A 26,723-nucleotide genomic window follows, 5' to 3' on the forward strand; every position below is an offset into this window, starting at 1 on the left:
CTTAGCATATAGCAGTAACTAAGTAGATGTGCCCAATAAAATTAAGTATATAACATACATTTAAAAATTCAGAAACTATTCATAAGATGGCACTCATAAAGGTATTATTAGATCTCTAAAGGACCTACACAAGTATGATTCATTAACAATTTAAGATTCACTGAACATCAGGTATAGTGGAACAGGCCTATTATCCCAGCAACTCAGGAGGCTGAGGCAGGAGGATCACAAGTTAGAGGCCAACCTCAGCAACTAGGCAAGATCCTGCCTCAAAATAAAACATTAAAAGGACTAAGGATGTAGTTCAGTGGTAAAGTATCAATCCCCTTTATAAAAAAAAAAAATTCACCAGACCAAAATTGTACATATTACTGGTTGTATATGTAAATGCTATACAACACTTTTTAAAATAGAAACTTTAATGGTTTAACTTACAACTAAAATTTGAGTACATTTCCTAAGATACATGAAAAAATGTAGCCTTGAAAATTGCCACTATTTCATTAACCAAACTTTTATGCAGAGGAGATAATTAAAGATAGGGGCTCTACTTATATTATGAGCAAGGTAATTTTTAAAAGATAACGACTGACTAAAATTTTATAAAATAAAATAATATTTTCAAGGTCTTTTCTAACTCAAACATAATACAAATCAAATATAACTACAGTTATATATGTTAGAGTCCAATATTTTTTCCTGCATAATATAATGGAAGTTATACAATCAATACTAACTTTATTTTAAATTTTGAATTATTTTTAGTAATTTCATTTTACAACTACAAAGCCTTAAAATTTAATGCCAATAGAGATAAAAACGAATGTCTTTTCATCTAAACCTTGCCAGTCTTAATTCTCAAATCTTAGAGATAAATTTTTATTTAAAAGCCCACTAAGAACAAACTGCTTAGTCAGATATCTGAACTTCATAATTAAGGAGTTTCGTCATCCACAAAATGTGGGAGGAAAACTCATACCATCATGAAACATCACAATGTTCATTTTCATTTAATGCTTGTGAGTCAGTTACAGAGAGAATAAAAGAGATGTTTCTCTTGCTTAACTAATTACTGAAATTCTTAAACCAAAACTTTAGAATACCCACTTTGTTATAAACACATACATTTTAACACATTAATAACATCATTTTTCTTTACATTATATCATAATTATAATTTAATCCCAACTCACGAAATTCCTAAAAATCTATAATTAGGTCCCAATTCATTCTAATGATTTCTAACCCCTAACTTTACAATATTCAATGTGATCTGAGTTCATCATGCCAATAGTCTAAAAACTTGAGAATTACCCACTATTTAACATCACCTAGATCTCAAGACTCACCAGGACTACTGTCTCCATCCTGTTTGTTTACATGAAAATTGCCTGGTAATTTTGAGTTATTAATTATGAGCTTCTCTTTGAATCTTAGTTTCCTTATTTGTGACTAAGCACATAATTGTTAATAATATATTTCTCACAGGATCAAAATAACCTCAACCATGATATAGGGTGTTTTCTGAGATATTACTCCAGCATGACCGCCTAGTGTTAATCATCTTTTCATCATGATGACAAAATACATGAGAATAAACTTAAAAGGAAGAAAGTTTTATTTTGGTTCATGGTTTCATCCCAGGGTCACTAGGCCCTATTGCTTTGGGTCTGTGGTAATATACTACCTCATGGCAGGAGCAAATATTAGAAGCCAGGAAGAAGAGTGGCCAGGGTCTTAAATATCCCTTCAAGGTCATGCCCCCGCCCCAAACGACCTAACTTCCTTCTACTAGATCCCTGCCCCTAAATTTTCCACCCTCTCCCAACAGCTCCACAGGTGGAGAACAAGCCTCCAAAAACGTAGGCCTTTGGGAGACATTCAAGATCCAAACTGTAGCAGTCAGGAATTAATTTCCTTTATATAGTCCAGACTATTCCAGTAATTCTTCATAGTTCCCAATCCTGGTCAGGCAGATAAAAAAGAGAACAAGTAAAGAGACATAATTTCTTTCATTTGTTTTCTCTGTACACATAATAAAGTGGATAGTTTTATTTAATCATTCATAATAGGGCCATTTTACATGAGAAAAATAACTTTGATAGGAAACCATTACATTTGGAATGCATGGGAGGGTGGACACAATACCAGACATGGAGTCATGCCTTTCAGAAGGCTGAAAGTTCAGCTCAGAGAAGGAAGAGAAAGAGGTACCAATCAAGGAGAAAAAAATGGTAGTGACAGTTTTCTGGAGAGAGTGGGAGAAGAAGAAATTTTTAGCAAATTTCATAAATAGAAAACTTTAGGAAAAGGGAAATATCTGAAGAAAAATCTTAGAAGCTTTCTATGTAAAATGCTATGTAGAAAACCATATACCAGAACTTTAGGAGAACCTAGAACTACTATCTGCATTCTTCTTCAAAACATTTGTACACAGATTTCTGTTCCTTTGAATATGACACAGAAGACTAGGTCAAAATAGGTTTGCATCATATCTATTCAATAAGTAAGTAATTGAGTGTTCTATTAATGAAGGCACCATAGTACGTTTGGCAGGGCACCATCCAGAATTCTGGATTTCAGGTCTAGTACTAGATGCTCTTAGAGTGCTATCACCCTACATTTAGTTTGGATTTTGTTTGGATCTTGAATATCCCCCAAAGGTCCACACTAGCACTAAATCTAGAGTGCATTTTCAATATGCCTGTCAAACTCTTGGAGTTAAGAAGCAACGGAGTGAGAACAAAACAATTGTGTCCTATTATGATTCCTGGAACAGAACCCTAAAGGAGAAAAAGACATTGTTAAGCAGAATTTGAGATGGTTCATTTTGGTGCTGAGAATACAAAGAAAACAAATCCTATGTAACCTTGTTATCTGTACACTAAAATCAGAAAGTTCAAGAAACTCTCTAAGAAAGTTACAAATTGTACATCAGGTTCTGTTTTGTTTTGTTTACAGCCAACTTATTTATTTATTTGGTACTGGAAATTAAACCCAGGGGCATTTAACCACTGAGCCACATCCCCAGTCCTTTCTATTTTTTTTTTTTAGAGACAAGGTCTCACCAAGTTTCTTACAGTCTTGCTAAGTTGCTGAGACTTGCCTTGAACTTGTGATCTTCCTGACTCAGCCTCTCATGTTGCTGGGATTACAGGTGTGTGCCACCACACTTGCCCAGCCAACTAATTTTTGACAAAGGAACCAAAAGCCCACAATGCAGAAAGACTAGTTTTTTTTGTTTGTTTTTTTGTTTTTTGTTTAATAATAGAGCTAAGAAAACTGGGCATCCATATGCAGAGAATGCAATTAGACCCCTATCACTTGATAGTTATAAATATTATCTCGAAACAGGTTATAGATATCAGTATAAGGCCTGAAATTTTGAAACTACTAGAAGAAAACAAGTTAAATAGTTTAAGACATTGACCTGAACCTATATATAGATATATATTATCTATATGTATCTATAATATATATCTATACCTATCTATTTATCTATCTATATATCTATTTGTATATATCCAAGAAACATAGGAAACAAAAGCAAAAATTGACAAATGGGATAACAAACTAAAAAACTCCTCAGAGCAAAATAATAGGATAGCTAAGAGGAAAATGTAGAAAATGAGAGTAAATATTTTCAAACTCTAAATCTAAAAAGGGGTTGATAGTCAAAATTTAAGGAACTCACCTCAGTATTAGGAAAACGGTCTAATTTTAAAATATGCTAGATGTGAATAGACATATATCAAAAGAAGACATATAACTCACAAACATGAAAAAATGCTCAATATCAATAACCTCAAGAAATGAATATCACAACCACAATAGTGTGCCTCCTCACCCCAGTTAGAATGGCTATTACCAAAGAGACAAAAAATAAATGCTGACAAGGATATGAAGAAAGAATTCACAAGGAAGAACTGTCTGTGGGAAATGTAAATTAGTACAGACATTATGGAAAACATATGCAGCTTCCTGAAAAACTAAAAAGAGAATATCATGAAATCTAGCAACCCTGTTACTCACAAAAGGAATGAAGTCCCCATGATAAAGAGATACCTTCATGGACATCAGTTTTAATCTAATCAGCATAGATACAGGAAATTTTACAAATATGAGTTCCTTTTGGATGAAGAGGTCGAAGGGGGACATCCTTGAATGACTTCAATTTGCTCTGCTCCATCCCTGAGACGAAATTCTGTTAAGGGCCTATCTGCTGCAATTGGAATTGCACTGGGCAAGTTCAGAATTAATGGTATATGCTAATTACTGACAGAAAGATAAGAAAATTTTGGTAAATATCATACTGATAGAACATAATTGCGTCATGGTCAGGACATATCACTAAAATTGACCAAAAATCTCAAAAGACTAGATTTAAGTCTTCAAATGGATTGTGGACTCAAGTACCTAGAAAAGTGCTGTATTTAACGTAAGTAAAGCAATCCTAAGTGGAGTGAATTAAAGAATATATCTTCATCTAAAGGGAGAATTTTCTATTTAGATCCAACTCATTGTGGAGGTATTATGGAAGTTAGAAATTAAATTTGCATTTGAAAGTTAATTTTAAAATGCTCTCAACGAATTATAAAATGAAAACATTATGTAGGCTAAATGAACTTTATCTTCAGGTCAAACATAGTACCTGGGCTGCCAGTTTATGATCCACCCCATGATAGATAGCCAGTAGATGAAATCCTTTCACAAATCTGAACAGAAAACACTTCCTAAGCTTATCTACTTGTGGTCCTGAACTCAATATACAAATCAGATTCTCTTCACTTGGCAGTATACGGTCTCTCTCTGGGCAGTGCTGCAGTTCACCAAAACAGAGATCTTGGTGGTTGTGAGTCCACAAAGAATCCTCAAACTAAGACTTAACAAACCTAGGTCATCTTTCTCTCAAAATACATTTCTATGTTAAGTAGAAATACATATTTTAAGATAAAATTTAAGTATACAAGCCAAAACGGTTCAAAAACTCCACACAAGAAATATCTTTGAAAGAACTTCTATCTTCCAGCAGTTTGTCCCTGAATCTTCAATGAAAAATCTTGTTTTCAGTACAAAAATTTTTATAGGAAGTGACAGGCCCAGTGAGAGCCTTTCTACATAGAGCCAGCCACAAGTCCCCGAGCCAACAGAGAGCTTCGATCTGCAAGCAGCCTCTGGGATTAGGGCAGGGCAGCCAGAGACTTCTCCAGGCAGCTCTGCCCACTCCGGCCGCAGGCTCTTTCCACGGTGCGATCCAAGATGGCGGCCTAGAGGGTGACTGCATCTCCAGTCGCTCCAGAACCCAGGACTCAAGAAGGGGAGGCATTGAGAGAGTTGGACAAAAATAGAGTCACGGGGTGAGTCTACCCCACTGGGCGAAACTTGGCCTGGGCGGCAGGCACAGATAGGGGTGGCTTATCAGAGCAGGGCAGGGCAGCTAGAGTCTTCCCCAGGTAGTCTTCCACACTCCGGCGGTGGGCTCCCCCGACGTGGCCAGCTGCACGGTGCAGGCCCCCAGTGAGAGCCTTTCCGCACAGAGCCAGCTCCAAGTCCTGGAACCAGTAGGGGGCTAGGGGCAGCTTTCTTTGGAAGCACTGCATTATCAAGTTCCTCCAAGACTTCAGGTTACTGAAGGCTGGGAGGTGATACACTGGAAATCTACCGGGACACTATAAGCCAATAGAAGAAAACTGCAATATCTCAGATTCCCACTGACATCTGACAAATATGAGAAAACAAGGGAAGAAAATGTCCCAAACAAACCTAGATACTACATCAATAAAACCCAATGACAGCACAGCAGAAGAAATGTCAGAAAGGGAGTTCAGAATGTACATAATTAAAACAATCAGGGAAGCAAATGAGGAGATGAAAGAGCAAATGCAGGCATTGAAAGAGAGATGAAAGAGCAAATACAGGCATTAAATGATCGCACCAATCAACAGTTAAAAGACCAAATATGGGAAGCAAGAGATCATTTCAATAAAGAGTTAGAGACACTGAAAAAAAAACAAACTGAAATACTTGAAATGAAGGAAACAATAAACCAAGTTAAAAACTCCATAGAAAGCATAACCAATAGGATAGAACACCTGGAAGACAGAACCTCAGACATTGAAGACAAATTATTTAATCTTGAAAACAAAGTTGGCCAAACAGAGAAGATGGTAAGAAATCATGAACAGAATCTACAAGAATTATGGGATATCATGAAAAGGCCAAATTTAAGAATTATTGGGATTGAGGAAGGCTTAGAGAAACAAACCAAAGGAATGAACAATCTATTCAATGAAATAATATCAGAAAATTTCCCAAATCTGAAGAATGAAATGGAAAACCAAGTACAAGAGGCTTATAAAACTCTAAACATACAAAATTACAACAGACCCACACCAAGGCACATTATTATGAAAATACCTAACATACAAAATAAAGACAGAATTTTAATGGCCGCGAGAGAAAAGAATCAAATTACATTCAGAGGGAAACCAATAAGAATATCAGCAGATTTTTCAATCCAGACCCAAAAAGCTAGAAGGGCCTGGAACAACATTTACCAAGCCCTGAAAAAAAATGGATGCCAACCAAGAATCTTATACCCAGCAAAACTTACCTTCAAATTTGATGATGAAATACGATCCTTCCATGATAAACAAAAGCTAAAGGAATTTACAAAAAGAAAGCCAGCATTACAGAACATTCTCAGCAAAATATTCCATGAGGAAGAGATGAAAAACAACGATGCAAATCAGCAACAGGAGGCACTAGCCTAAAAGAATAGCCAAATAAAGGAGAAACCAAATCATGTCAAAAAACAAATATGAGTCAAGTGACTGGGAATACAAATCATACCACAATAATAACCGTGAATGTTAATCGCCTGAACTCATCAATCAAAAGTCATAGACTGGCAGATTGGATTAAAAAGAAAAATCCAACAATATGCTGCCCGCAAGAGACTCATCTCATAGAAAGAGATACCCATAGACTAAAGGTGAAAGGATGGGGAAAAACATACCATGCACACGGACACAGCAAAAAAGCTGGACTATCCATCCTCATCTCAGATAATGTGGACTTCAAGCCAAAACTAGTCAGAAGGGATAAAGAAGGACATTACATGTTGCTGAAGGGAAGCATAAATCAGCAAGATATAGCAATCATAAATATCTATGCCCCGAACATTGGCTCATTCACGTACGTCAAACAAATCCTTCTCAATTCCAGAAATCAAATAGACCACAACACAATCATACTAGGCGATTTTAACACACCTCTCTCACCACTGGATAGATCGTCCAAACAAAAATTAAATAAAGAAACCATAGATCTCAATAACACAATCAACAATTTAGACTTAACGGACATATATATAATATACCATCCAACCAAGAACGAATACACTTTCTTCTCAGCAGCACATGGATCCTTCTCTAAAATAGACCATATTTTATGCCACAAAGCTACTGTTAGCAAATACAAGAAGATAGAGATACTACCTTGTACTCTATCAGATCATAATGGATTGAAATTAGAAATAAATGACAGAATAAAAAACAGAAACTTCTCCAATACCTGGAGATTAAATAATACACTATTATATGATGAATGGATAACAGAAGACATCAGGAGGGAAATAAAAATATTCTTAGAAGTAAACGAGAACAAAGACACATCATATCAAAATCTCTGGGACACTATGAAAGCAGTACTTAGAGGAAGATTTATTTCATGGGGCGCATTCAAAAACAGAAGTAGACATCAACAAATAAATGACTTAACACTACAGCTCAAAGCGCTAGAAAAAGAGCAGACCAATACCAAAAGTAGTAGAAGACAGGAAATAGTTAAAATCAGAGCCAAAATCAACGAAATTGAAACAAATGAAAAAATTGGAAAAATTAACAAAATAAACAGTTGGTTCTTTGAAAAAATAAACAAAATTGATAAACCCTTAGCCACAATAACAAAGAGAGAGAGGGAGAAAACTCAAATTACTAAAATTCAGAATGAACAAGGAAATATCACAACAGACACGAGTGAAATACAAAACATAACTAGAAGCTATTTTGAAAATCTATACTCCAACAAAACAGAAAACCTCGAAGACATCAACAAATTTCTAGAGACATATGAATTACCTAAACTGAACGAGGAGGACACACACAACTTAAATAAACCAATTTCAAGTAATGAAATAGAAGAGGTCATCAAAAGCCTACCAACAAAGAAAAGTCCAGGACCAGATGGGTTCTCAGCCGAGTTCTACAAAACCTTTAAAGAAGAGCTCATTCCAATCCTCCTCAAAGTATTCCATGAAATAGAAGAGGAGGGAACCCTCCCAAACTCGTTCTATGAAGCCAATATCACCCTGATACCTAAACCAGACAAAGACACATTGAGGAAAGAAAATTTCAGACCAATATCCTTAATGAACATCGACGCAAAAATTCTCAACAAAATTTTAGCAAATCGCATACAAATATATATTAAAAAGATAGTGCACCACGATCAAGTGGGTTTTATCCCAGGGATGCAAGGTTGGTTCAACATCCGGAAATCAATAAATGTCATTCACCATATCAACAGACTTAAAGTTAAGAACCACATGATTATTTCAATAGATGCAGAGAAAGCATTCGATAAAATACAGCATCCCTTCATGCTCAAAACACTAGAAAAAATTGGGGTAGTGGGAACATTCCTTAACATTATAAAGGCCATCTACGCTAAGCCCATGGCCAATATCATTCTAAATGGTGAAAAACTGAAAGTGTTCCCCCCTAAAAACTGGAACAAGGCAGGGATGCCCTCTTTCACCACTTCTATTCAACATCGTCCATAAGACTCTAGCCAGAGCAATCAGACAAACCAAAGAAATTAAAGGAATACGAATTGGAAAAGAAGAACTCAAACTATCCCTGTTCGCTGACGACTTGATTATATATTTAGAGGAACCTGGAAAACTTTTAGAACTCATAAGTGAATTCAGTAAAGTAGCAGGTTACAAGATCAATGCTCATAAATCCAATGCATTTTTATACATAAGTGATGAATCTTCAGAAAGAGAAATTAGGAAAATAACCCCATTCACAATAGCATCGAAAAAAATAAAATATTTGGGAATCAATCTCACAAAAGAGGTGAAAGACCTCTACAATGAGAACTACAGAACACTAAAGAAAGAAATTAAAGAAAACCTTAGAAGATGGAAAGATCTCCCATGTTCCTGGATAGGCCGAATTAATATTGTCAAAATGGCCATACTACTTAAAGTGCTATACAGATTCAATGCAATTCCAATTAAAATCCCAATGATGTACTTTGCAGAAATAAAGCAAGCAATTATGAAATTCATCTGGAAGAATAAAAAACCTAGAATAGCTAAAGCAATCCTAAGTAGCAAGAACAAAGCAGGGGGTATTGCAATACCAGATCTTCAACTCTACTACAAAGCAATAGTAACAAAAACGGCATGGTATTGGTACCAAAATAGATGGGTAGATCAATGGTACAGAATAGAGGACATGGACACAAACCCAAATAAATACAATTTTCTCATATTAGACAAAGGGTCCAAAAATATGCAATGGAGAAAAGATAGCCTCTTCAACAAATGGTGCTGGGAAAACTGGAAAACCATATGCAATAGAATGAAATTAAACCCCTATCTCTCACCCTACACAAAACTCAACTCAAAATGGATCAAGGACCTCGGAATCAGACCAGAGACCCTGCATCTTATAGAAGAAAAAGTAGGTCCAAATCTTCAACTTGTTGGCTCAGGATCAGACTTCCTTAACAGGACTCCCATAGCACAAGAAATAAAAGCAAGAATAAACAACTGGGATAGATTCAAACTAAAAAGCTTTCTCTCAGCAAAGGATACTATCAGCAATGTGAAGAGAGAGCCTACAGAGTGGGAGAATATCTTTGCCAACCATACTTCAGATAGAGCGCTAATTTCCAGAATCTATAAAGAACTCAAAAAACTCTACACCAAGAATACAAATAATCCAATCAACAAATGCGCAAAGGAAATGAACACACTTCACAGAAGAAGATGTACAAGCAATCAACAGATATATGAAAAAATGTTCAACCTCCCTAGTAATAAGGGAAATGCAAATCAAAACTACCCTAAGATTTCATCTCACCCCAATTAGAATGGCGATTATCAAGAACACAAGCAACAATAGGTGTTGGCGAGGATGTGGGGAAAAAGGTACACTCATACATTGCTGGTGGGGTTGCAAATTAGTGCAGCCACTCTGGAAAGCAGTATGGAGATTCCTCAGAAAGCTTGGAATGGAAACACCATTTGACCCAGCTATCCCACTCCTTGGCCTATACCCAAAGAACTTAAAATCAGCATACTATAGAGATACAGCCACATCAATGTTCATTGCTGCTCAATTCACCATAGCCAGAGTGTGGAACCAACCTAGATGCCCTTCAGTTGATGAATGGATAAAGAAACTGTGGCATATATATACAATGGAATATTACTCCGCAATGAAGAAAGATAAAATTATGGCATTTGCAGGCAAATGGATGAAATTGGAGAATATCATGCTAAGTGAGATAAGCCAATCTCAAAAAACCAAAGGACGAATGATCTTGCTGATAAGCAGATGAGGACATATAATGGGGGGTGGGAGGGGTTAGCATTAGGTTTAGGGTTAGGTTTAGGGTTAGGGATAAGGAGTGTGGTAAGAATGAAGGAAAGAAGGACTGTATAGAGGGAAAAGAGGGATGGGAGGGTTGGGGCGGAAGGGGAAAAAATAATGAATCAAACATCATTGCCCTATGTAAACGTATGATTACACAACTGGTATGCCTTGACTCCATGTACAAATAGAGAAACAACATGTATCCCATTTGTACACAATAATAATAAAAATTTTTAAAAATGTGAAAAAAAAAGGAAGTGACAGATCATGAGGGAAAATTAGAAGAGAAAAGACACAGGAAAAAGAATTAAATGTAACAGATTTAAAAAGGTTTATCACAAAATGACTTCTCTCCTCCAAATACAAATTTTAAAATACTAGGGACTCAGAAGTGTTATAATCACTTGTGGTTCATGATCTTGGGATAATATGAGTTAGGGTTCTGACCCAAATACTAAAACATACTTTATGTTAGATTTCTCAAAAGTCATTGTCTTTATTTTTTGAAGAGTTAGAAGACTGGAAACAATTCCCTTCATATCCTTAATTTTATATAGAAAGTAAATGAAACCACTTTTTTGCTTGAGTGTAATTTGTGGCAGAATCAAAACATTCAGTATGCAGCAACATTCTTTCCTTTGGATTACTTTTCTCCTCTCTAGAAGGTCATGAACACATACAGGTACATTACTACTGGGCATGTGTAACTGGATGAAGATGCTTCCTCTTCATCAGCTCTGTCAGTTCAAACTCTAGTGGTTGTTCTGGAAACTAAATATAATTTATGCTATACAAAGGTTTCATTTCAGCCAAGACAATGGTAAGCCACTGAAGGTTTTTCAATTGGGCATGATATGATTAGGTTTCATTCAAGAAAGATGACAGCATTGTAGAGACTTTGGACTATATAAAGGTAGGGTAGGGATGTAGTCAAAGAGATTGCATAAGATACTGTAATAATCCAGGTAATAATACACATATATTCCCATCAACAATGAATAAGGGTTCCCTTTTCTTCACATCCTCACCATACTTCCTCCTTTCTGATAATTATTCTAACGTGTAATACCTCATTTTCATTGTTTCTGAATTTTCCTGTGAGTATGGACACATTTTCATATACCTATTTGTCACATATATCTTCTTTGGAGACCTAATAAAATCCTTTACCCATTTTTTAATGGGGTTATTTTTGCTATTGCATTTGTGAGCTTATTTTTGTAGATACAAACTTCTGATATGTTTTGCAAGCATTTTCTCCCAATTTGTAGGATGCCTCTTCACTGTTTCCTTTGTTGTCCAGAAATTTTTGTTTGATGAAATTTTGTGTATTCTTGCTTCTGTTGTCTATGCTTTTGGTGTCATACTCAGACCAAGGTCAAGCGTTTTCCTATAGGAGTTTTATAATTTCAAGTCTTTCTTTAAGTGTTTAATCCATTTTGAATTGATTACAGTATGAAATAAGTGTCAATTTTCATTCTTCTGTATTTGGCTAATTTTCCCAGCACAATTTATTGAAGAGACTACACTTTCTCTGCTGCCTTGGCACACTTGTGGTATAACAATTTTCATGCAAAAATTGTTTTTATTACTGTAGTATTGCAATATATTTTCATGGCAGCATATGTAATACCTACAGTTTTGTTATTCTTACTCAAAATTGCTTTGAATATTTGGAATCTTTCTGGTCTCCATGTAAACTTTAGTATTACTTTTTCCTAAAAAGAATGCCATTGGAATTTTGATTATCATTGAATCTGTATATTGAGTAACCTGACATCCTAACACTATTCTAATCCATGAACATATCTTTCCATTTATCCGTTTGTTAATTTCCTTCATCAATGTTATAGTCACATACAAGCCTTTCACTTCTTAGTTCAGATTTATTTGCTTTTTGGCTTTTGTTGTTGCTTGCTATTATAAATGGTACTGTTTCCTTAATTTCATCTTGAGTTATTTCATTGTATACAGAAACATGACTGATTTTCACATGATCATTAAGCCTTAAAGAATTCAGGTTTTGAGTATATCAAATATCCTGCAATATGATCAAGTCAATTGAAAACAAAGATTTTACTGCTTCCTTTCAGACTTGGGTACCTTTTCTTTCTCTTATCCAATTGCTCCATAAGCTTTCCAATGCTATGCTAAAGTGTTAAGGGTAGATTACTTTCCCCGGATTTTAGAGGCAATGCTTCCAGTTTTCCCCATTAATATATTCACTAGAAGCATTCATATATGGTCTTCACTGTCTTGAGATACATTCCTTCCATACCTGTTTGGTGAAGTTTTATTTAAATAGATGTTAATCTTTATCGAATGCCTTTTCTGCATCCCAGATGATCAGGTGGCTCTTTCATTCAATAATGTGTTGTATTATTTGCATATGTTCACCATCTTAACATCACAAACCCAAACCCAAATCCTTCTTGGTGCTGGCATATGATCCTTTACTGTGCTGTTTGCTAGTATTTTATTACTTTTATATCTATGTTCATCAGGGCTATTGACCTGAATACAGTAGTGTTTGTGTCTGGTTTTTGGTATTAAAGTAGGTTGGTCTTGCAGAATGAGTTCCCTCTTCTAAGAAGTTGAACAAAGATTTGTATTCTTTTGAAATTTTGGTAGAATTTACCCATGAAGTTATTCGGTGCTGCTTTTCTTATTAGATTTCTGATGACTAATTTTTCTTACTCATCATTGGTGTGATCAGATTTTCTACTTCATGATTCAGTCTCGATAGGTTGTAGGTTTCTAGGAATTTATCCACTCTTCTAATTATCCAGTAATTGGCATATAATTGTTCAAAATAGTCCCTTATGATCCTTTTTACTTCTGAGGAATCAGTTGTAATGTCTCTTCTTCCATTCTAATTACTTTATTCCCTTTGCCTATTTGTTGATTTCTTTTTTATAAAGTTTTTTAAAACATAGTTGTTCAAGAGCGTGGTTAAGTTTCCAAATATTTGTTAATTTCCCAGTGTTGCTGATGTTTTTAGTTTCATTCCAATGTGGTTAGAAGATTCTTGGAATGATTTAAATCTCCTTAGATTTGTTGACTTGTTCTGTGGTATGTGGTCCATACTGGAAAATGATCCATTAGCATCTGAGAATTTGTATTCTACTGTTGGACAGAAATTTCCGTATATGTTTGTTAGGACCATGTGGTCTCTAATCTTGTTCATTTATTAATTTTTGTCTGGATGTCATATCCCTTGCTTTAACTAAAATATTGAAGTCCCAAACTAGTATTGTATTGCTGTTAATTTCTGTCACATCTGTCAATATCAGTTTTAAGTTCTCTAATGTTAAGTTCACTGGCCCTTTTATAATACTCTTTTATATCAACTTCTATAGTGGTTTGAGTTTTAACAGGTTAAACTGTATTTTGTCGATGTACAGACATTTCTGCTTTCTTTTGGTTATCACTTGTGTAGTTTTTCCATCCATTTACTTTCAATCTATGTGTCTTTAAAGAGAGTATCTTGTAGTCAACAGATCACCAATTTATTTAATCCTGTCTATGCTAATTAATTTAATTTAATCGATTTACATTTGACATTATAGTCAGCACTCTGTATCCTCAGGTTCTGCATCTGTGAATTCAACCAGATTGAAAATGTTTTTTTTAAATTGCACATGTACTCAACATGTGAATTTTTCTTAACATTAATCCCTATACAATCCAGCACAGTTATTTACACATTTGATATATTAGGTATTACACATTTGATATATTAGGTATTATAACTGCAAAAAGGGTATGTGCATTGACTAGAGCACTGGGACAGAGGCATGCTTGCTGTAGCATTGGCACTGGTACAGGCTTTCAAAAAATGATCTCAAAGCTAGGGTTCTGAGTACAAGCATGCAGGAAGCAACCACAGGTTGAATGGATGTACATATGACTGTGAGGAGACAGGAGGGCAGCAGGTCAGGGTCTTGGGTGGCACACCAATAGCTCTTCCTAAAGGGGGTTGAGGGCAGAGTTGCACAGCAGTGTGTACTGTGGGCAACTCCAGCAGCTGGAGTCAGCATTGTCAAAGACCGCAAAGTCCTTGGTGGTCTAAGTGGCAGATGTTCACTGTAGTGACAAGGGCTGCCAGGTCCTGCTGCTATTCTTTCCCTTGTAGAGAGAGGTCATGTGGAAGGGATTCCTCTTGGTGATAAGTTATGCTGGGCTAGTGGATGGTAGGACACAAATAAGATCTTCTATACTATTTTAGCCATCCTTTTTTATGCTATGAAGTTGCTGCAAGTTCTTCACTATACAATGAAGTTCTCCCAAAGATATTTTCAACAATATTGTTTGTTATTTTTTATTCTGTGGGGGACAGATGAGCACTGAGACCTCCTAGTCCACCATCTTCCCAATGTCACTTTCTGGGAAATTATTTTGTAAGTATATCTCAAGAGTAGCAATTTCCTAACAGGATGTCTTAGAACTTTCATTTTGGTTCCAATGCATACTACACAATTATAATTAGGTAATTCCAAACAGCAAAAAGTAATGTTTTTATTTAATATACCATCATTAAATAAAACTGCTTTATTCAACTTTTTTTGTCATTGTGACCAAAATACTGGACAAAAAATATTAAGAGGAGGAAAAATTTATTTGGGGTTCATGGTTTCAGAGATCTCAGTCCATAGACAGCTGACTCCAGTGCTCTGAGCCCAGGTGAGGCAGCACATCATGGGGGAAGATATCATGTGGAAAAAAGCTACTCAGCTCATGGTAGGGTCAGGAAGCAGAGAAACAGGGAGAAGGGGCCCCAGCAAGAACAACCCTTTCAGGGTACAACACTCACCTCTTCCACCCACACCCTACCTATCTTCAGTTAACAGTTCATTGAAACTAGGATGGACAGATCAGATTACAGTCCTAATAATTTAATCATCTGACTTCTGCATATTCCTGCATTAAAAGGAGCTTTGGAGGGTGGGCGGGGAAACATCTCATCTAGATGGTAATAAAAACTAATGGAGAACCAACATTATGTTGAGGACTTTTCAAAATATTTCAAAACTCTAAGGAAACCAGAACACAAGTTTTAAGCACTCTGACACACTGATCTCAGACTTCCAGCAATGAGAATGAGAAGTAAATATGTAGTTTATAAGCCACTCACTCTGTATACTTTGTTATAGCAGCCCCAACTAAAACTAGTATAAGCCATTACAAAACTGCAAATTAAAACTATAACTAAAATTTAAAAATGAACAACAGCAAATGTTTATGAGAACATAAACACTGTTAATAGAAATATAAAATGATACAGCTATTCTAAATAGTTTGGTGGTTTCTTTTTTTTAAAGTCAAACATATATTTACCATTGGACCCAGCAATCAAACTCCCTGGCATTTATCCCAGAGAAATGAAAACTGATATATGTATAAAAACCTGTACAATTGTTCATAATAATTTTATTTTCAAAGTCCCAAACTGGAAAAAAGACAAAATACCCTTCAATCCTTCAATAAATGAATGGTTACACAAGTTGTGATACATTCACACCATGAAATATCACTTAGGCACACAAAGGAAATAACAAAATATGCAACAACTTGAATGAATCACTATACTAAGTTAAAAAAAAAAAATCTCCAAAGGTCATCTCTTATGTGAAAATGACAAAACTGCAGAGATGAGAACAGTTACTACTTGCCAGGAGTTAGATATGTTGCCAGGGTATAAGACATGGTGAGTCAGGTGTAACTATAGAAGAACAGCATCAGGAAGATTTTGTGGTAATGAAATAGTTCTGTATATTGACTGTGACAGTAGTTATATGAATCTACACATGATAAAATGGCATGGAATTACATACACACTACTTGAAACAAATTCCTGGTTGCGATATATTATACTACAATTATGTAAGACACAACCATTGGGAAAAATGGGTATAGAGTACATGGGTCCTCTTCGTACTATCTTTGCAGCTTGACATTGCAATCTATAATGATCTCAAAAAGTTAAAAAAAAAAAACACTATTGTATGATAAGCAATAAACTTCTAAATCCACACAAATTTAAAGAAAATAACTCAATTTGATCCAGAATTTCTATTTTTTGGTTTGGAGATATTTAAAAAAACCTGAGTGATGTTTACAATCCTTCAGATAATTATATTGTCACTACTGACATAACAAAAAAGGAGATTGTACAGCTTTGTGAAAGCATTGGAAAAAAAAAAAACTTAAAATGCACCTAGATTTGACCACATATTGCCTTCTGTAGGAACTGAATTTGTTACACAGTTAAATCTAAATATAAATCTAAATATATAAACTTAATTCAATGAAGTGCATCTCTTCAAGCTACTTAACATAGTAAGATTTTGTGGTTGATATTTAAAACATTTATAACAACAAAACAAGTAAAAAGAACTAGAGTTCACTTAAAATAGATTTAAAAAAAAAAAAAAGTCCTTTGTGTTTGAGATATTTCAATGCCAGCAAAAAAATATACAAATAAAGACATTCCTTATCTAGTCAATATTTTAATAATCAGTACAAATTCATACATTAAAAGTGCTTTTATGACTTGTTACCACCTAAAATGGCACATCATATAATTTTCAAGAACACGTTCCTTGACTTCTAACCTCTGCTCTTCTTTAGAATTACCTGTGGAAGAGAAAAATGAAGATTCATATTACACCTACAGAAAACACAATTCCTCAGAGCCTTCTGGGAACAATATACAAGTCTTTTTTTCATTTTTAAAAGCCAATTTGGAAGGTAATTAGAGAATCTTTTTGCTTTATGATAAGTCTACTTCTTTTAATGACTGTGAATCAGGCCTAGATTCTCAAAACCTGGTCCTATGGTTACCTCTGGTTGTTACTCTCTTCAATCGTCTTGCAAAAGGATGCAGATTAATGGTCTCAAACCTGAAATTTTTAGACAATTTGCTGATAGAAGGAGTTAGAGAATGCTCCAAACCTCAAAAAGCCTATTACAAATCAAGTATTTCACTATAAAGTAATAAAAATCTACTGCAACATAAAATTTATCACATTTGGGCTAGAATTATATCAACTGGAGACTAAGACTGACCATCTTTTATTGAACAGTTTATTAAGTAGACAATTTTCAAAACATTTCACCTGTGGCAAAAATAAGACAAACAAGATCTGTACTGGTCTCCCAAGTTCTTTCAAAAAAAAGAACTTGGATACTATTTTTGCTAAGTAAACCTATGTAGTTTATTAATAAAAACAAACCTAAATTTAATAATGCACATCTTCAAACTCTGAGTTCTTGCTTTCCTTTTAGGAAAAAAAAAAACAACATTTATTTTGACTTTTAATAGTGGAATGTTGGTAACAGCAATAGAACATAAACGCCCCTAAAAACTGATGGGGCATGCACACTCCTAGGCTTTCACAGAGGCCTCAAACAGGTCTACGATGTAGGCCAGCACTCCTTTGTTCTACACTAATAGGAATAGCACAAAAGAAAGTATTGTGTACTCATATGAATTTACAAAATACTAAATATACTATGAACTTAAATAAATTTACAAAATGCTCAGTTGAGCAGAGTTCAGCAAGTTTCCTATTCGTATATTTCTTATAACCTTTCATGACTTTATATAACTACAGTTATGTAAAAAGTTGGCATTTGTGGGAAACTGGTAAAGGGTACATAAACTGTTTTTTGCACCTTCTTAGTGTATAATTACTTCAAAATAAAAATCTTTTAAAAGTCAACAAAAAGGTAGTTTGTCAAAACTAAGTCTCTCTTTTACACCATCCCATCAACTATAGCTGCCAGTTTCTGCAGATTCTTATAGAAAAAGCTCTACATATAAACAACACTGTGACTAATAAAAGAGGTTAGGTTATTAACACTTTTCTAAGCACAGAAGCTTATGAGGTGGGGCATCTATGAACATCTTTTGGAAAGAAGGTTCTCAGGAACATAACTGGAAAACTCCGTCCTAGGCATCATATTCTTATATTATATAGTTTATATAGTTATACCAATAAAATGCAACCTTCTCTGATTATAAGATTTAATTTGTAAATCAATCAAATCTCAAAACAAAACTAGAAAATAATTCAGGTAACATAAAATGATCACAAAGAAAGTTGACAAATTTCAAGGTTATAAAGTTTGTTTGCCTACAGATTACCAAACAAACATTCATTGTTTACCATATAGTGATAAAACAGTGGCCATTAATCTTGCCATCAGAGACCCATAATATACAAATTGTGTATGTGTGTATGTGTGTGTGTGTGTGTATACGCATATGGGAAATCAATCAACATGAAAAGTCAAACATCAACTCAAATCAACAAAGCTGAATAAGGTACCTTAATCAGGCAGAGGTAATGACCCAGGTGGTATTTTTAAAGTTAATTCTTGCTCAAGAAAAGAAATTAGATTTTACCTTTGCAGCAGCCAGCACATGATCCTTGTTAATGACTCCACATTTATTCTCAAAGGCATTTGTCCTGGACTCTTCTGCTAATCGATGAACAAACAGTAAACAGTTCAAATGAACCTTTAAAAGAAAACCCAAATCAATTTTTAAGCTCAAACACTGATGTTCTGAAATAATGACTTTTAAAAATGGAATCTTCTCTAAGAGGTTTCATTCGTAAGTCATTCATATCTCAAAACAAAGTTAGAAAATAAAATAGATAATTAGGGTAACTTGAAATGATTGCAAAGAAATTTTTGACAAATTTCAAGGTTATAAAGCTTCTTAGTCAAAATTTGTTTATTATTTGCTACTCCAGTTAAGTCAATTACCTACATCAAATTTAAACAGAACATAGTTTAATATAAGTCGATCTTAGATTCCATTCACAGAGACAATCATTGTAATACAAGAAACAAGGCGATGTAAGATAAACCAAAGGCCATAGACATGGGGTTGGAATTGCGTCTCAGTGGTAAAATGCTTGCCTGGCATGTGTGAGGCCCTGGGTTCAATACTCAGTACCACATATAAAAAAATAAAAGATCCATTGGCAACTAAAAAAATGTTTTAAAAAAAGGCCATTGACATTTTTTAAAAGCATCACTATTAAAAAAAACTTAGGAAATAATATTCCAAATATTATTCTTCTAATTCCAAATAAATTTAAATCTCTAATGTAATTTAAATTTCCAAAAAATGTTAAACCAAAACTTTTACTCCACTATATGGAGCCAGATATTTAATTTCAAAATTTTATTTAAAGAGATAATAATTACTAAAATTTCTAAAGAATGATGAATCACAAATTTTACATGCCAAGGTCAAGTTACTATCTGTGAATTATCATAAAATAATCATATCCACAATTAATTATCTTTAAACCTCATTTTTAAAAACTACTTGATAATATAAACAGTACAAAATTCAAAAGCCTAAAGGACTCTAATTGTATAAGATATTAGTATTGTAGAAAAGTGGGTAAAGGATACATAGGAACTCTACCATTTTTGCACCTTCTTGTCAGTCTGTAATTATTTCAAAGTAACAATATAAAATAAACAAAAAATTATAAAAGGATAGACTGTCAAAAATAAGTCATTCTCTCAAGTCATTCCCAACCAACCAGAGTAATCAGTTTCTTACATATTCTTACCGAAATAAGATTTACATATAAGCAAAACACATGTCATCAGAGAATATGTCATTTTCTTATATATGTCCCATATATATTAATGCTTATATTAGAAATGATATAATCTCACTATTTGAATATGCTCCTTAACATTTTACAATCTTACTCAAAATTGGTAACTAAACGAAAAAAGTGCTACTAAATCTATACGCACAAACCTTGAAAACAGGTAAAATATGCATAGCTCAAGCAAGAGAATAAAGAATAAAGGGTGAGCTGAAGTCCTATCTCAATCCTCCCTCTAGGATCATATGTAATGTTCCTTTATATTATTGTTCACATCTTTCCCATTCTTAGCTTCTGCTAGGTGCCTGAGGACATGAGCAACTTAGATCCAGTTAGTATATTTTTTATTTTTTTAATAGTTCTTTTTAGTCATACATGACAGAATTATTTTGATATATTTATACAAACATGGAATATATATTATTCTAATTAGAATACCAGTCTTGTGGATATATATGATGTTGAGATTCACTGTGGTATATCCATATATGTACACAGAAAAGTTATGGCAGATTCATTCCATTGTCTTTCCTATTCCTATTCCTCCTCCCTTCCCTTCATTCAACCTTTGTCTAACACTGAACTTCTATTCTCCCCCAACCCCAACCCTTGTGGGTTAGCTTCCACATATCAGCAAAAACATTTTGACATTTGACTTTTAGGGATTGGCTGATTTCATTTAGCATGATAGTGTCCAGATTCATCTATTTACTGGCAAATGTCATAAAGTCATTCTTTACAGCTGAGTAATATTCCACTGTGCATATGTGCCACAATTTCTTTTTCCATTATCTGTTGTTGGGCATCTAGCGTGGCTACTGTGAATTATGCTGCTATAAACATTGATGTGGTTGTGTCACTGTAGTATTCTGATATTAAGTTCTTTGGATATGTGCTGAGGAGTGGGATCACTGGGTCAAATGATGGTTCCATTCCTAGTTTTTTGAGGAATTTCCATACTGCTTTCCAGAGTGGTTGCACTAATTTGTAGTCTAGATAGTACCTTCAACATATAATTTATATTGTTATTTACATCATAATACACAATCTCTGCAGTTAGAACAATTCATGTACAATACTCAGTATTCATTATCTTGTGTACTACACACAAATGCTTCCTCAAAATTCACTAAATGTTAATTAGGTAATGTTTCAAATGCTTTATATTATGCAGATCTCTGAATTGTTATGTACGTGTTTAAGAGTATTCTAGTGATAGATGAAGAAAAGAGAAGTTTGGAAATTTAAATTTAATAAAATGAAGAACCTATGGAAGATAATATTCTTTCTGTACTTGACACACTGTCTTCTTGAGTTTTCAAAGTACCCTGAGGCAAAACACTCCAATTCCAACTCTTTCCATTTTACCATGACATTTAATTTTTTTTAAACTTCCAATAATATTCCATTTTCCTTTATAGCAAAAATACTCTGTAGGGCTTAGCATATAGCTCAGTTGTACAGCATTTGCACAGTATGTGTAAAGCCATGCATTCAATCTTTAAAAAACAAAAAACTCCCTAATATAGCACAATTTCATCTGTTAATCTTATTTTCCATGTTTAAAGATAAATAGCTTCCAGATACCTCAGGATAAATTCTACATCCCTTAACACTCTACTCAACTTGGTCTTTCCAGTTTCATCTCTGATTTTCCTCAGCTCCCAGTTTTACACTAAGTCTTCCAAACTTCAGAATTCCATTGTATCTTTTTCTCCAGATATTCTTCCGGTGTATATTTCCCTGAAAGCCCAACTTCCATAATATGGACGGTTATACAAATCAATAACTGCATCCTTAACTTCCTATCACCACACACACACTATATTATGCATAGATTTCTCACCTAACTATCTTCTCCTTTTTCTTTTTTTTTTTTTTTGGCAGTGCTGGGGATTGAACCCAGGGCCTTGTGCTTGCAAGGCAAGCACTCTACCAACTGAGCTATATCCCCAGCCCTTAACTGTCTTCTCTAACATACTATAAGTGCAAGGACTACTCCTGTCTTTATCAATATTATTTCCCAAGTGACCTTCAGTTCATTGCCCAATACAAGGTAAGTAGCAAAGGTAAAAGTAGCAAATTGTTATTACACAACCAAAAGATCCCTCCACATCTCCCCAACTAAGACAAAAAGAAAAAAGAAAGAAAAAAAAACCTTAAAGAAAAAAATTTTAAGAAAAACCAAAACCCCAACTAAAAACTAAACCACATTGAGAATCAGATCATGCTACTATCCTTGATGGAATGTACTTTCCTCTTCCTCTTCGTGTCCATGAGCTAAACAAACCAGCATTCTTTTGTAGATATCACAAAAAAAAAAAAATTAAAGCAACCTAAATCCATGAAATAAAAGTAATTTATTAATAGCTATTAAAATGTTGAGTTAATAAAAGTTAATTTAGCAGGACTTAATTTTAAAAATGGTCAGAAAAAAATAGTTTCATGGCATTTAGCTAGGTATTCAAATTTTAAAAAGACAAATTACATCATTAATTTACTTTGGAAAAAAAATCAGCTTGCTGAAAAGGTAAATCAAAAGACAACTTACAAAAAATTCTCCAGTTCTTTACATTCTCAATTGACCAAAAGCCTGGGTCAGCCTGACTTCCTCCGCCCCTTATCGTAGTACTTTTCAATTTTATACAAGCCATAAGCCCCCAAATATTTTCATGGCATTCTTCTATGATAAATCTAAAAACTAACTGAACCATTAGAAAACTGAACAATTCATTTAAATTCAACAGATGTTAAATCTTTTACCAACACAAATCTTGGAGATAAACAAACACATAATACACACAAAATAACAAAAAGCCAGTGCAGAAAAACTGTAACAAAAAGAAATTTTGAGTAAAGAGCTAAAATTTACATCAATACACCTATAGGTACTGTGCATTTCCCATATTATTAGTGCACTTGGCATGTTCAAGGCACTGTACTAAATGCTAGGAATACAAAAAGTTCTCAATTTGAGTTCCCAGATTAGTGGGTAAATCAAACTCATGAAAAAATAAGTGAAATGAAGCTAAAACTGATCCCCTTTAAGGAGATTAAGATGGCTTCACTGAAAAAGTAGCATTTGAATTAATTTGAAAGAATTACAGCTTGCCAAGTGGAGTAGAGGGAAGACATCTTCAGGCAGAAGATGTGTAAAATAAATAAATAAATATGTGTAAAAAGTTCCTAAAAGTAGAATAGTTTTGTGTTAAAAAAAATAAAGATAGCAGAGAAGATATGGTTCTTTTCTCTCAAGACTGCATATTACACTAGGAGCCAACAACAACATATGAAATTTCTAAAGAACAGTGTTAAGCATCCCAATAGCTAAATTATACAACCTATACTCTGAATTGCTGCTCATATTCAGAAATGGATCAAAACAGACTGCTTTAATTGTGTAAAATTCCATAGCTAATGTGGGACACCTGGTGGGTAAGATTATGAAGTGTCAATGGTGAGCAGAGACACATAAGCTAAGAAAGCAAGTTAATGCATGCCATATACAATACAGTTAAGGAGAACTGTTTAATGAAAGCCACAGAAAACATGCATACCACCTGGGAATAGCTAGTGGCCACAAGAATTTCCTTTTCCCACCAATGCACAGGCTTGGAATTTCCACTCCCCTTTCTCTTCCATATCACCTAAGTCCCACCCCATCATAGAGCCCATCTGTCCATGGATCACTCTGTGGCAGAAAGGAGTGGACATTGAGAAATTTCTCCAAACTATCTGCACCAGCTGGGAGGCTCCTGAATATCCTTGATGAGATACATTTCCCTCCCTACCATTTAGAAGTCCCCATAAAAATCCAGAATAAACCACCTAAAAGTGTATTGAAGGTCAATTTCATCTTAATTCAGATCATTGGTACCATCTCTACTACCACCAAAGGGTAAGGGTAGAACACAACAGTATATATTGCCTTTTCCTATAGAACATAAAAAAGGAACAAAAAAAGAGGGTGCAAGATATTAGAAGCAGTACTTTTCTAGGGGGGAGGGTTATGGTTTGGATGTGAGGTGTCCCCCAAAAGCTCACGTGTGAGATAATGTAAGAAGGTTTAGAGGAGAAATGATCAGGTTATGAAAGTCTTAACGGAATCAGTGAATTAATCTCCTGATAGGATTAACTGTGTGGAGACTGTAGATGGGTTGGGTGTGGTTAGAGGAGGCAAGTCATTAGGGACCTGCCTTTGGAATATATATTTTGCATCTGGAAACTGAAGTCTCTCTGTGCTTCCAGATCATCATGTGAGCTTCTTCCCTACTCCACACACTTCTGCCATGATGTTCAGTCTCACCTAGAGCATGGTGGAATGAAGCCAACTTTTCCTCCCCTAAAATTGTTCTAGTCAAGTCTTTTAGTCACAGCAGCAAAAAAGCTAATTAAAACAAGGAGACACGTTGCCTTTTGGCTTTGGAGACCAAACTAGGGGAAAATGGAGACAATGTTACAGTAGTTTAGAAAAAAAGAGAAAGAGACAATCTTCAAGAAGACAACAGATGGGAAGCCAATGGAGAACTTTGGGAGGCTAGAGAGGAGAGTATAAAAAAAAAAAAGGAGTTTAAAAACTGATGGAATCGTGCACGCTGAAGACTATCTATGCAGTATGCCCTTGTTATCCAGAAGTCTTTACCTTGATCTCCTGGACATTGAATGTCTACTTATAATGGCTCCTTTACTCAACAAGTTCTTGTTTCAAGCCATAGGAAGTGCCTCCTATGGGACACCTGGGGAGTGTTCATTCTGCTAGAGGAACATGTGTTCCAGATATTCAACACAGAAATTTTACTTCAAGACAGAAACATTATTATACAGTGTTTTGTTTGGGAATACTTATTAGGAAAATATCATGCTTCAGGTAATATGGGCTGGCTTAAAAACTGAACCAACAAGCATTCTATTAATTGTCTAGAAAAATGAACTCAGGAGCCCTTTGGATCAGAGTTCGTTGGTAAGCAGCCTAATGTAGAGGAAACAGGACAGTGAGTTTGATTAACAACGTTAAAAAAAGGAGGAAGCGAAGGAGGCAGGGAAGTGGGAAGGAGCTTAAAAATGCTTCTCAAAATAATTACACGAAAATGACCCAGTCTGAATTCCAAAAGACATTTTTTTAAAGAGCGTCTCTTTCATACTCTTCTCAAGCACACAAACCACAACGCCAGATTGTACCTAAACATCGACAAACGATAGTTTTCTCCTTGAGCTGATGTTCCTGACAGGGTTCCTTTAAAAAGTTCCAGACATCCATATTCCGGAGAGTCCCGGTACAACCCAGCGCCAGGAGTAAGACCGGACATGCAGGCAGGGGCACAGCTGCCTCGTCACTGCTGGAAACGCCTGAAACATGGGCCTGGAGCGAGCAAACAACGGCTGAGGCCATTTTCCCTTACTGGCCCCTGCCCCACTCCCAGCTGAGAAAGGATGGAATCTCACCAGTAAATCTGCACACGTCTCCAGACGAAGATGAGGCTTTTGTCGCTTGAAGACGCGCTTCAGAAAGGCTCGGGGAGCCTTCCGCTTGATCTGCTTCTTCTGGGAGACTGTGGTCGAGAGCGCCATTCTCCCCCTCAGGCACCAGCCGCCTCAGCTTCCGAGGTCCTCTGGAGGCCCACTCAATCTCACCAGCACTGGGGCAGTGAGAACTCCAACGCTCTAACGCTGCCTCGCTCCCGGAGCCTGCGTTCCTCTGTTTGAATCAGCCGCCAACTGATCGCCCCGGCGCTCGACAGTGACGTCAGCTGCGCGCGCTCCTCTGCCGGAAGCGCCGGCTGTAGGTGGGAAACGCCCCCGGGGGCGGGTCCCGGGTGTTCTGTGAAATCAGTAAAGGGCGGAGCTTGCTCGAAACCAGTCGTGTTTCCTAAGGGCTCCTCTTGGGTTCACTCGAAATGACGGGAAATTAGGAAGAGGTAAATTAGTATGCCAGGCAGCTACCTTTGTTCTCCAAATTCTTTCTCTAAAACTGATCCTAGTACCAATGAACTAAAAAGTAGATGAACAGAAAAAAGTGATGTTTTTATCAGGATTCCTTAAAGAACCAATCCCTTCCTGGCAAGGCCTGATCTTCTAAAATTAACAGCTAATAAATTTTCACTTTTACATAATTTTGTTTGATCTTACCATATCTCTTTTCATGTTTCCAGTTTTTTTTTTTTTTTTTTTAACAAATGCTGCTCCCTTTTATTTTAAGAACCCTCCCTACTGAGGCTTGCAGTAATTTTCAGGTGTAGTTTAAATGCTAATTTATTTCTTCTCCAAGAATCTAAAATCTTCATCTTCTGAATTACCATAAAAGTAATTCTCAAGGTTAAAACTGCATCAGAACTACCTAGAGAGCTTGTTAAAACACTGCATGGTCCCCCAAGTCCAGATTTTCAGGTTCACTACATGTGAATGCACT

General features: G+C 35.3%; 1 protein-coding gene across 2 annotated transcripts; it reads right to left on the reverse strand.

Annotated features, from left to right (window-relative positions):
* Positions 1-16,109: 16,109 nt before the first annotated feature.
* Positions 16,110-26,043, reverse strand: Cenpw (centromere protein W). 2 transcript variants are annotated; one of them, XM_047558939.1, is made up of 3 exons: positions 25,760-26,043; positions 19,084-19,197; positions 16,110-17,309 (listed from the first exon to the last, which is right to left on the reverse strand). In XM_047558939.1, exons 1-3 carry the CDS (start codon positions 25,883-25,885, stop codon positions 17,283-17,285), a joined length of 267 nt encoding a protein of 88 aa, XP_047414895.1. In that variant the 5' UTR covers positions 25,886-26,043; the 3' UTR covers positions 16,110-17,282. The 2 variants fall into 2 exon arrangements, with proteins under 2 accessions (XP_047414895.1, XP_047414896.1); XM_047558940.1 differs by lacking the exon at positions 16,110-17,309 and having other exon boundaries at positions 19,080-19,157.
* Between the last annotated feature and the right edge of the window lie 680 nt (positions 26,044-26,723).

Source organism: Sciurus carolinensis, chromosome 7 (genome assembly GCF_902686445.1).
Source record: "Sciurus carolinensis chromosome 7, mSciCar1.2, whole genome shotgun sequence".
Lineage (NCBI taxonomy): Eukaryota > Metazoa > Chordata > Mammalia > Rodentia > Sciuridae > Sciurus > Sciurus carolinensis.